This window comes from Xenopus laevis, chromosome 4S, assembly GCF_017654675.1.
Source record: "Xenopus laevis strain J_2021 chromosome 4S, Xenopus_laevis_v10.1, whole genome shotgun sequence".
NCBI classification, from domain to species: Eukaryota; Metazoa; Chordata; class Amphibia; order Anura; family Pipidae; genus Xenopus; species Xenopus laevis.
Window position 1 is genome coordinate 747,863 of NC_054378.1, and position 12,699 is coordinate 760,561.

Below are 12,699 nucleotides of genomic sequence, written 5' to 3' on the forward strand. Positions count from 1 at the left end.
ACTTGCAAAGCATTTTACTACCACCTTGTGTTCATCTAATATCAACACAGTGCGCTCTCCACAAAATACACAGACAACACAACTCTATTATTAGTCACCTTCAGTGACCTGAGCTATGGGGAGACAATAAAGTACAATAAAGTGTGAGATAATTCCTGGGTACTTTATTAAAGCCATAGACACACTTGATAATGTGGAAAGTGCCTCTATCTTGTTTGGGTGAATGTTTATAACAATGAAAGGAAAGGGCTCCATTTTAAGGGAATTATCATGTTTTTCTGAATATAGTTTGTAGTGTAGACTTTTCACGTAGATTAAACAGAAGTACCAGCTATGTGTTAGAGATGCTTTATTCAAAAATTATTGAAATCCAACATTTGTTTTTGTGCCATTGGCAATGACTCTTCTGATGTATTATGTATATGCTCACTCTATTAAACTCACCAGACATCATGTCTCTCTACATGCAGGATTTGTGCAAAAGGCAGTTATTTTGTTACATTTTGTTTGTACTGGAATCAGTTATTTGAGTGAGCTCTAATTCATCTGCTAGGAAAGGAGCCCCCCTATAAGATATATTGGATGTAACTGTCAGTGAATATCTGACACCCAACTGCTGCATGAAGACAGAATGAAGAGAACTTCATTATTTCAGAAACGATACAGGATTTTTAATTGATTGCATTTAGAAAGTTTCATATTTCAGTATGACGTATATTAAATTTTAATTTTCTTGATCATTAACTAGTAATTGTGCTTACATTTATTAATGGCTCCGGAAAGAGTTTAGCACCAATTGTACCCATACAAGCAAATACATTTTCTGTAAAAACCTCTTATTAGGAAGGGTTTGCCTTCTTTGGATATTTATTCCTCAGCAGGTCTAAAACAATGAGCAAAATTCACTATGTCCATATAATGCAGTGTGTTTTCTAGACATCTACGTTAGTTTTGGGCAGCAGTGGAGAAAAATCGGAAAAAAGTGAAAAATTAGAGCCAAGGCCGTACTTATCACTGTATCCCTTTTATTCAGGCAATTCACACAATGGGGTAAATTTATCAAAGAGTGAAGTTCCGCCACTAGAGTGAAATTCCGCAGCTCTCCATTCATTTCTATGGGATTTTGAAAGGCGTATTTATCAATGGGTGAAAGTGAAAATTCACCCTTTGATAAATATGCCTATAAAAATCCCATAGAAATGAATGGAGAGCGGCGGAATTTCACTCTAGTGGCGGAACTTCACTATTAACTTCACTCTTTGGTAAATATACCCCAATATATTTCAGGCTCTCTAGTGAATATGTAAGCCCAAAATCCCTAGCCCTTCATAGTCTATAAGCGTATTCTTTAAGGTGTAAAGTCCAAACCCCATACATGACGTCTGTAAGTAAGTTATCTCTTAAAAATGTCTCTTCCATCTTGGCATAAGCCACAACATATATTTTGGTAGATACAATTATCTGTTTGAACAGACGTAAGTGCTATCCAATGGTGTTAGAGTTTACTCGGTCAATAAAGCCTTTAAGGGGTCCCCCCATCAATAGTCTTCTAAACTGCCCAATAATAATTATTTGACAACAACTAACACCTGTTTTTTTGCTCCCTGTGTTTTTTATTCACTCTCCAACCCAATCTTCTACCTTCAACTCCCACCTTTCCCATTCGTGCATTTCTTAAGGGGAAACAGAAATAAGTATAAGGAGAATTCCTGTTTGTAATGTAAATTTTATTGTTCATTCTTCTCCTGTGTTTGGAGGAAATTCATATATGAATTCAATTTGTGATACATAAATAGTAATACAACTTGACCAGCCATTACGTTGGATTTCCAGGCAAAGTTACACAAAGGTTTATGTAGCTCTGCCGAATTCAGTTTCTTCTAAACCAGCTCGTCTATCAGATTCATCATTTTTAGAACATTTCTATAAATGGACTTCTGGACTAGGTTTTAATAATACATTGTTTGTTTTGAAAGTCTATGAGATCTTGGGGAGAATCTGCATCCTATACTTGATCTTTTTGGATCAAAAAATGTGTGTGAATAATTTCTCTGTGCAGTTAATCGTTTTAAATTAAATATTTCACCATTTTCCAGCTACAGAATCTGCATGTTACCCTACAGTCATTATTGTTTTCACATTGGGAATCTATAATAGAACTTTCTATCACCCATTACAGCTCTTTCTATGGATAATTCTGTCTTTATGAAGTTAATGACATGTTGGGGTTATTTATTAAAGTCCGACTGATAAAAAAGTCTCAAAAGATTAAAGTTGTTTTACTATAAAAGTTTTGGTGGGAAAAAACCCTCAAAATGTTTGAGATTTATTATACCTTGAGGCTCCAAAAAGTCTAAATCCAAAAATCCACCATCTCAGACCTGAAGAGGTTGCATATAAGTCAATGGGAGAGGTCCCTATCATGGTCTGCACTGGATTTAGCCCGGAAATCTGATCATTTTGATGAAAAAAAGCCAGAAAAAATAGTACAATACCGTTTTTCACACAATGTTTTCAGGTTTTTCCCCAAACCGATTAATTCAGGCTTTTTAAATAATAAATAAGGGCAATTCATAGATTCTAGTTTGGTCGGACTTTTTTTTATTTAAAAAATCGGACAAAATTTGAATTTTGATAAATTACCCCCGTTATGTCATTCAACCAGCAGTGACATCATTCTTTTGCGGAGAAATCTAGAAACCAAATGGACCATTAACTAGTAAAGAAAATAAACCAGCCTCACAGACTAAGATTGTAATAGTGAACTGATTATGTCATCATGAAACTCTTCAATATTAACATCATTTACAATTAATATTATCTGTTATGTTAAAAGGAATTTTCTCAAGACTTTCACCAATATTTCTATTGATTGTGTTTTACATGTCCATGTTACATTTTCTGCCAATTGATCCATTTTATAAATATAGGAAAATGAGGTTTTGGAAGAAACTGATCGTTTAAAGAGACGCAAAGTCTAACTTTATTAAAATACAGCAATAATAATCACAAACATATATATATATATATATATATACACACACACACTTAGGGATGATACAGAATAAAATACATTTGATGAGGCCAGGGATCATTATACCATGTCTGTGTTAAAATAGCAAAATATTTGCCTGATTTAAAAGTAACAGGACTTTTAATATATAGTAGTTACATTCCATGTGGCCTATGAACCAATCAAAATGATTTGCCCGTGACATACTTCCTGCTTTTGTCCTATCACATGTCCAAGAACATTAACACTGGTTACATTGCAGTGGATAACCTTTAGATTTGACATTGACAATTCTAACAACATTCATTGCTAATGCTAAAACGTTGGCATGACATAAGCAATTTGGTTTTATTATGAGGGTTCAATGTGTGGTACCACAAAAGACTTCATTTCAATATTGATTTAATCAACAAAGTGTGTATGTATATATATATATATATATTCCGCTGTGCAATTAAGGCTACATTTTAAAAAAGGTATTTGACTTTGAGTGAAAGGTCAGGCATCAATACATGAGAAAATGGCTGAGCGTGGGACGTTCATGGGAAGCAACGTTCCTCCTCTATAGATCACTCTCTCCATACAGAGCACTGGAGAATGACATATAATCCAGAGCTCCTGACACTGTATCTGCTCCAATGTACTTTGTCATGCGGCTGATGCAATAATCTGCTTGTTCAGGGGGCAGTTCTCTGCGCAGTTCATCGATTGTGATATAACTCTGCAACACAAAAGTATAGCAGATTAGCCCAACATATGCAATAAATACATGTACATATTCAGTTTATACTTAAAGGTGTTTGTTATTGTAGTTAAAGGAGAAGGAAAGGCTAAAAGTAAGTGAGCTTTATCAGTAAGGTCTATATAAATACACCAGTAACCCCTCAAAGCAGGGGCGTAACTACCGGGGGAGCAGGGGGGTGCAAATGGGCCAGGGCCCGCACCCCCGCAGGGCCCCCCCGGAAGATTGTGCGCGCTGCAGCAGGCTGGAGTCGGCTGCAGCGGCACAGTATAATCGCGCACACGAGGGTGGGGGCGGGCCCATCTGCACGGCTCGCACCAGGGCCCACCCCCACCAAGTTACGTTACTGCCTCAAAGTAATGCTGCTCTGAGTCCTCAAAAAGAAACGGCACATTTCTTTCCTTCTATTGTGTACTCATGGGCTTCTGTATCAGACTAACTGTTTTCAGCTTAAACCTCCAGGGCTAGGGCTTGAGCATGCTCAGTTTGTTCTTCTCTCCCTGCTGTAATCTGAGCCCAGATCTATGAGTGAGCATGGAGAGACTAAGGCAGGAAGTGATGTCACACCAAGCTAATATGGCAGCTGCTATCCTAAACAAACATAGAGCTTCTAGAGCTGATTACTCAGGTATGGTAAAGCATTCTGCAGAATTAATATAGTATTATAGCTTGTACTATTGTGGCTAATCTATTTGCAATAAACTGCTTCAGTAGCTTTCCTTCTCCTTTAATGTAGGTGTCAGTTACAATTGGGGACTAGAAGTAAATTTCCACATATAATGCACAGGGCACACTATTCACACTGTTCATTCCAGTGGATAAAAGATGTGGCTGTGCACAATTCTTCATGGCTTCATCCAATAACAAAAGCCTTCTTAGAACAGTAGGTTTTCTCATGACCACTGCAATACCCATAGCATTTGTAATAGGTCAAATCAACTGGATGTATTTTTTCTCTTTCCACTGTCTTTCACCATGAATAAAATAATTCTACATTTTAAAGCATATTTCCTTTTTCTCTGTGATAACAAAACAGAACCTTGTACTTGATCCCAACTAAGATATAAATCATCCTTACTGGCGGCTCAACAATCCTATTGGCTTTATTTAATGTTTACATGACTTTTAGCAAATTATGGATTCAAATCATTTAGAATAACAGGTCCCATACATGTATATGTTGTTTTTTATGCTTAACTCTTCTCACTATCATTTACCGTATATACTCGAGTATAAGCCGAGTTTTTCAGCATCCAAAATGTGCTGAAAAAGTCTACCTCGGCTTATACTCGAGTCAGTGGGCAGTAGCTGAGATTGCAGTCACTTTTAATCATTCCTATACCAACAGTTCGCTTGGGGAGTGACTGCAATATCACACAGTGCCCTCTGTTGGTTATAGGAAAGAATAACAGTGACTGCAATATCACACAGCGCCCTCTGTTGGTTATATGAAAGAATAACAGTGACTGCAATATCACACAGCGCCCTCTGTTGGTTATATGAAAGAATAACAGTGCGCCCTCTATTTGTTATTAAATGTCATCATTTTATACTGAAGAACTATAGTTTTATAAAGTCTTCTGATTTTAAGCTACAATTAAATAGATTCCAGATAACTTGTAGAAAGTAGCCTGTGTTATTCAAAGGCCTGCAATGAATAAGTGTGAAAGATGTTATTGCATGCCTGTAGGTGTATATGTAATGTTCTATACAACATTGGATAAATAACGTCAATACTATGGTTATTCTTATTTCCTACTAACCTTGTCAGAAGCCAGAATTTTGAACGAGGCCATAACTTGTTCAGCAGTGTCGGTTTCGGCCGTCTCTCTTGTCATAAAGTCGATGAAAGCCTGGAAGGTTACAACTCCCGTGTTGTTGGGATCAACCAAAGTCATAATTCGAGCAAACTCCACTTCACCCTAAAGCAAAGTAAGAGGGAAAAGCCAATAAGATTAATGATGACTGAGATAAATAGAAATGTTCCTGAGCGGGATGATATCCTCATGCACAAATGACAAACATTCTAGAATAGTAAATGGAATCCGAATGCTAAAAATAACTGCGTAACTGCCCTTTTAAAAGTAACAAAATCACTGACCAAGATGTATGTGATCTATTTAATCATGGATTTAAATCTCCACACACGGTCCCAAAATTGTCCGACCTTTGCTTCTATGGCCAACTTTAGAGGGTTATTTGTTTAGCTCTTCTCAATACACAAAACATGTGTTCCCAAAAACTGCTCACCAGATCATATCCCATGGAAATAAGACATGCACGGAAGTCATCTGGGTCCATCATGCCATTCCGCTTCTGCAGAGAAAAAGAAATATACTCATGATATGCCTGACTTAGTTATACAAATTGCTTATATTATGTACAGATGATTAGATGCTACTCTGAGAGGGTCTCCCCAGTCTGTCCCATACCCACTCTAATGGCCACCCCTGACATCAAATAACAGCACCTCAATCAATTATATTTGTTACTTTTTTATATGCCCAGAATCTACTGTTACTAAATAACTTTGCCATATGGAGTATTAGTTATTAACCATCACATTCTTACAGTGAAATAAAATATCAGTATGTATAGACTCATCCTAGACTGCATTCCAGAGTACTTTAAATACTGAATTTCACATGACATATTAATAGAAGAGAACACAAGATGAGTTACAATATTTTAACGAGTGCAGTCAAAACACTGCTTAAGCTTTTGGTTTTTATTGTATAACATTAGGCAAAACAATCCTACAGAGTTGATTTAATGTTTACATTTTTTTAGTAAGATATGGTGATCCAAATTATAGAAAGACCACTTATCCAGAAAATGCCATACCCCAGACATTCTGGATAACAAGTCCCATATCTGTACATGATAATGATACATTCATTTATTTTAAACATTTATGAAGACCCTTAATTTTTTTGTTACTGCCATGTTTTTATCAAGCTTGGCACTTATTTATCAAAAATTTAATCTGTGAGGTTTTTAAGTTTTTTCTGTTTCGAATAAACTCACAATTAAAAAGAATGTTTGCTTATTTATTAAAAAAATCCCAATATAGAAACTAGATACCACTGTGACAAAAACTCGAAAAATTAGAATTTGTGAGTTTACAAGCCAAAAAAAAAAAATTCAAATTTGATCATAGATAAATCGCCCCTGTACCATATCCATCCCAATGTCTTTTTATAGTTATGGAATATTTATGAGCAAACATATGGGGTGGGAATAGCTTGTATTCAGGGGGTATTCTTGATTCTACCTCTACTGGATTTTCATTCAAGTCACAGCCAGATACTCACTCGGTCAAAGTGGTTGAAGGATGCTCTGAACTCATTCATTTGTTCTTGGCTAATACCCTTGGCATCACGTGTCAGGATCTGGTTTTCAATCTCATTAATGGTCCTGGCAATTGTTGTTAGGAGCTGCTCCCATCCTACTCGAATATGCTGAAGAAAGGTAAATAATCGTAAGGTAATTATATGGGCAAGCATTGATATTTTCACCATAAATATTCTTCAAGAAACAAAGATTTTTTTTCCCTGGGGGCACTGCCCTAATGTGGATCAGTGATGCTGGAGATGCGTTGAAAGGTTGAATCTGTTGCCTCTTTTGAGTTAACAATGTAGTTATGTAATTGTTTCATTAGTTCCAAACACAAATAAAATGTGGCCATACATAGGATGTGCCATACAGTGCTCTATACTAGCCAAATGGATGGATGCCATAAATAAACTCATGCCAGTGGTGTAACCAGCAGAGTAAGTAACGGGTGCAGGGGATACAATAGCACCTGGGTCTGCACCCCTTGGGGCTCATTAGAGCCATGAAGAAAGGTATATTGCAGGTGCACCACCCAGCCGTCAGTAGTTATGCTATTGGGAGTAGCCATCATAAGCAGGCCTTATGGATGTGGTGGGGCCCATCTGACAATGGGGCCTGGACCATGGAAGACTGTTAGTGCACTGGCCCCCTCCAAATACCGAATACTTGAGCATTGGTAAATAGGCCCCAAAACTTTGTGACAAAGTAAGATCCAATTTTACAACATTGTGTTAATCTGATCATTGTTCCCCAAGGACAATAACTGGATGACAGATTGACCATTGCAGGCTTGTTAGGGAATTACTGTATCTATGGCCCAATGAGGTCCTTCCCCTGTGGTATTTTCCAGCCTTTGAGATTGAAATCCGTCCAAGCCCCAGTCAGGTAGATCATACAAGGGCCAATAAACTTGTATGACAAAGTTATAATGAAAATTAGATGCAAATATAACATTTTAGAACTTGAGCGCATGAATACATTAGAAATTGTGCTAAAAATGTGCTGATTTGCCAAGGCTTTTTGTACATTTCTAATCTCACCTCCATGCTGTAGCTTGTGTGCTTGTTATCAAAAATGAGAGATTCTTGGATGAGTTGGTGGTCACCTTCTAGCTTATCAATGTTGGATTTGTAGGAGATGATGTTCTGCTCATACTGTTTGAGATGGTTCATCTGATCTTCCAAGGAGGCGCTGATGTCCACTGAGATACGGCCAATCTCCTACACAAATGAAGAAGCAATGGTTAGAGCTAAGTACTGGAAATGGCATCAAGCTTTCATGCCAAAGTGCTAAATTGGAATCTTAAAATCAACAGCATTTGCGGGTTTTCATGGTTGGCTGGATTAATAAAGCTCAATGATTATGAAGCACAGATTTAACTAAGAAAGATTCCAAAGATGGTTTTAACTCCAATCAGATACAGTCACACAGCAAGGAGCCAGAAAAAAACTTATTATAAACATGAAAATCATATGAAAAAAGACTAACAGCTAAAGGGCAAGTAAAAGCCATAGGGAAACTTTCTAGGGCACTAAATTAATCTTTATAATCTTCATGGGTCAACATGCAGAATATAAATATTAGAGTAGCAAACAGAAGTTATTACTCCTGTAAAATAAGCAATGACCTAATAAGACTGTGGATAGAATTGTCTGTCTTTATATCATCGTTTAGACTGACCTCCATCTTGGTCTGGATCCAGGGCCCTATCACATTGGCTTGTGCTGCAAACTGGCGACGGAGGCGCTCATTCGCCTGCTGACGGGCAAGCTCCTCTTGCAGGGTTTGGTCTCTGTGAGGAACCAGTTGTTTCACCTACACAAAATATAAAATGGCTTGTTAAAAATACCGACAATTACCACAAATCTATATGGCAGTTTTATTTTGTAAGCGGATATATCTGTGCATCAACCTTCAATTCTTCACACTCTCATAATAACTGATTGGTGTGTCAATTACCAGGACAATCTAATATTTTTCCTTTTTTCAGGTATTTGTCTGTTGTTACCATTAATGAAGGAATATTTCATTATTTTTCCTTTTATGAAGGTGATTGTCTCAGCCTATAATATTAATCTGGTGTGAGTGGCCATTGTTTCTTAGGCTAATTTAGCACAACTTTCCTTATCACAATCCATTACCTACTATATCCCCCTGAAAATCACCATCAAGGGCTGTGTGTGTAAAACAGCATCCAAGTTGGTTTTAACCCATTTTGTATCTGATACAATTCAGCTTGGTGTCCAGCCACTAATGACTAAATATTAGAAGCTCTTCACGTATGTTGGAGTAATGGCAAATGCAGACTCTTTGCTTAACTTGACGCCATTGTGACACGACTTACCGTCTCCCATTTATTGGAAACATCAAGGTGGGTGAGGATAGTGTATGGGTTAATGCCAGACAGTTTGATTCCATAGGTCTGGGCAATTTTCTGGATCTCAGCCTGGATGCCCAAAATTGACATCTTCTCTTTATCTGCCTCAGGAAGTGTTGCTTTGAACTGCTCGTGGGCTGTAATGAGACTCTAAAGGCAAAAAAAAAATCAAAAGATTAAGATCAACATAGTGAAATGAATTTTAGTTGAGCTACAAAAGGATTGGGATAGGCTAACGGTGCGGGTTAGAATCTTATTGAATATAATAAGCTATTGTAGGGTTACTCTGGAACTTTGAGAATACAGGTATAGGATCTCTTATCTGGAAACCCGATATCCAGAAAGCTCCGAATTACGGAATGGCTGTCTCCCATAGACTCCATTTTATCCAAATAATCCAAATTTTTAAAAATGATGTCCTTTTTCTGTGTAATAATAAAACAGTCGCTTGTACTTGATCCCAACTAAGATATAATTAATCCTTATTGGAAGAAAAACCAGCCTATTGGGTTTATTTCATGTTTAAGTGAATTTCTAGTAAGACATAAGGCATAAAGACCCAAATTACGGAAAGATCCGTTATCCGGAAAACCCCAGGTCCCGAGCATTCTGGATAACAGGTCCCATACCTGTATTAACCTCTGCTGCCCAGAAATGCCTTACTATCCACCTGTATGTATCTTTCTTATTCCTTTGGTAAGTTCTTGCTGTCTCCTCCCTGTTTCTCTTATGTACCTGGATTTCCTCAATGCTGTGTACAATAAACATATCTTGCAGATCTTCTACAGCTCCATCCATCCAGTTATTGAAAGGGGCTGCTCTCTTAGCAAACTCCAAGTACAGCTGGTCAATGGTCTCCAGAAGCTTCTCTACACGCTGTGAAGAAAAATACAGAACTTATTGACATCATTTATTGACTATCCATTCCTGGAGAGCTATTTGATTAACATAATGAAGACTAATTATTAAATACTATTCCTATTTTACATATTGCATGATGATATCAACATTTACTTTTTTTGATTGTGGCCAAATGAGTTTTCCATTACCTCCAGAGCATCTCTCCTCTTCTGTGTAAGGGTGCCCAAATTATCCCACTGGTCACAAATGGCCTGGCAGCGGCTGTTAACTGAAGCAGCATCGTGGTAGTCTAGTTCACTAGAAAGATAAGTAACCGTTACCCAAAGTTCCCGGCTTTTGCATCCATTATATGTGTCTTGATCTAATACAGGGATCCCCAACCTTTTGAACCCGTGAGCAACATTCAGAAGTAAAAGGAGTTGTGGAGCAAAACAAGCATGAAAAATGATCCTGGGGTGCCAAATAAGGGCTGTGATAGGACATTTAATAGCCCCTATGTGGATTGTCAACCTACATTGAGGCTCTGTATAGCTGTACACCTGGTTTTTACTACCTGGTTTTAAGTAAAACTTGCCTCCAAGCCTGGAATTCAAAAATAATCACCTGTTTTTAGACCACTGGGAGCAACATCCAAGGGGTTGGGGAGCAACATGTTGCTCGCGAGCTACTGGTTGGGGACCACTGATCTAATATCATCCTACTGCACAATCTCATGTATTACTTAATAATGTGATCCCATCTTCAAATCTCGGCAAACTCACTTTAGCTCTTGGGCAATAGCAGCAATCTGCTCAACACGGTCCTGGTGGGCGGCCAGATCACTCTCAAACGCTTCATGTTTTCTCACGAGAGCTCGGATCTCCATAAGGGAGGCTGATTCATAATCTCTCTGGGACAGCAGTTCCTCCTTTCCTGAATTATACGAAGGTTGAAATAAGGCTTGAGTGAATTAATAATTGAGTTGATCATATTAGTTGATGGTTGGGTGGTTGATGTTTCAACAAATAGAGCTTTACCTGAACATACTTGTTGCCAGTTAAGAAGCATCTATGATTTTTATTATCTCTGTTTTATCTTACAGGACAAACGTACATTTGTTTTCCAAATTACAAATGGAGGATGTTAAACAAATTACAAGTCTATTGATAAACCCCCAGTATAAAGATCTTCTCCTTATCTGTGAGCTGAAACACACCCTGCAGTTGGGGGAAAGCAGCGTTGTTTATACAGAGCCCATTATATTTTTAAACAAACCATACTGATCAGAAGAGGATAGTGAATGAGATAGAATGATCACAGATGGATGAGATAGAATGATCACAGATGGATGAAGTTGGGCTTGAATTATTTTCAAGATAGTTTTGATAACTGGACTTTAAACACTATTTCAGAATATATTCTGTATGTCACATTTTGGAATCTGTTTCCCTATAGACATGAAATTTGTGTATATGGTGACATTTTGCTAGAGTTTTCTTTACCTCTGGTCCAGGACTCATGCAGAGAAGCTTTCTGTTTAAACTTCTCAGCCAAATGCTCCAACCTTTCCAGTCTCCTGATTTCCATCAGCAGCCACTCTTCATATCCTTTTTCTACCTGCTCCAATCCTTTCCAGGCATTGGCGATGTCCTAATGGAATAGGGGACGTGTATAAATAAATGGCTCCATATAGAAGCATTTTGAGAAGCAGCTAATCATAAGTTACCATTGTTACATGGCTAAATGCGTCAGACAATGTCAGATTTCAGTTGTAATCATTAATTACACACTACTTTCTAACTTACAGACACCATCTTGCCTTCAGAGGGCATGAATGCTGGACGATTGCTAAGTCTCAGCTTGGTCTGCAAGGTGTTGAAGTTGATCTCCAGCTGGCACTTCTCTTGCACACGAGGGGGTTTGTGAACCCTTCTGTAGTCCCTGAAGTCTTCCAGTTTCTTCTGCATGGCACCCATGTTCTTTTCTGGGGTTCTGTTCTCCAGCCAAGGGATGGTGCGACGGATCCATTCCAGGAGCTGACGGGAAAAACATATTGGATCCAGTTTTAGTTTGCACAAAAAAAGTTGAGTCTTTTTTAACCTCAACTGGTATGTTACACGCAGTTTATGTTTTTGAGACATGTAAACACCACTGGTGGAGAGCAAGGATTTAATATGTAACTCATTTTTATTTGGAGATCATCACACACAAACATCTCGGACAGGTCACTTTCCTAACATGCTCCAAGATCTACACAATTATAGCAAATATATTGTGTCTGTTTCTATCGCTATATATTTTCTCATAAAGTTTGTACAAAATCTTCTTCTTTGATTACGAGCTGACCTTAAAAACAAGATGAACGTTTGTTGGGTATAAAATGTATTGAGG

The 12,699-nt window shown here is 37.7% G+C and overlaps 1 protein-coding gene across 1 annotated transcript in view; it reads right to left on the reverse strand.

Annotated features, from left to right (window-relative positions):
- Positions 1-1,710: 1,710 nt before the first annotated feature.
- Positions 1,711-12,699, reverse strand: part of LOC108715125 (alpha-actinin-3) — a 42,574-nt gene continuing 31,585 nt past the window's right edge. The window contains exons 10-21 of the mRNA XM_018259963.2: positions 12,114-12,344; positions 11,811-11,958; positions 11,091-11,241; positions 10,518-10,626; positions 10,204-10,344; positions 9,436-9,618; positions 8,772-8,906; positions 8,132-8,311; positions 7,070-7,216; positions 6,006-6,071; positions 5,519-5,677; positions 1,711-3,734 (exon numbers count right to left, since the gene is read on the reverse strand). Of these exons, the coding sequence (XP_018115452.1) occupies positions 3,576-3,734; positions 5,519-5,677; positions 6,006-6,071; positions 7,070-7,216; positions 8,132-8,311; positions 8,772-8,906; positions 9,436-9,618; positions 10,204-10,344; positions 10,518-10,626; positions 11,091-11,241; positions 11,811-11,958; positions 12,114-12,344 (1,809 nt within the window). The 3' untranslated portion in view covers positions 1,711-3,575. The remainder of the gene's footprint in view (positions 3,735-5,518; positions 5,678-6,005; positions 6,072-7,069; positions 7,217-8,131; positions 8,312-8,771; positions 8,907-9,435; positions 9,619-10,203; positions 10,345-10,517; positions 10,627-11,090; positions 11,242-11,810; positions 11,959-12,113; positions 12,345-12,699) is intronic.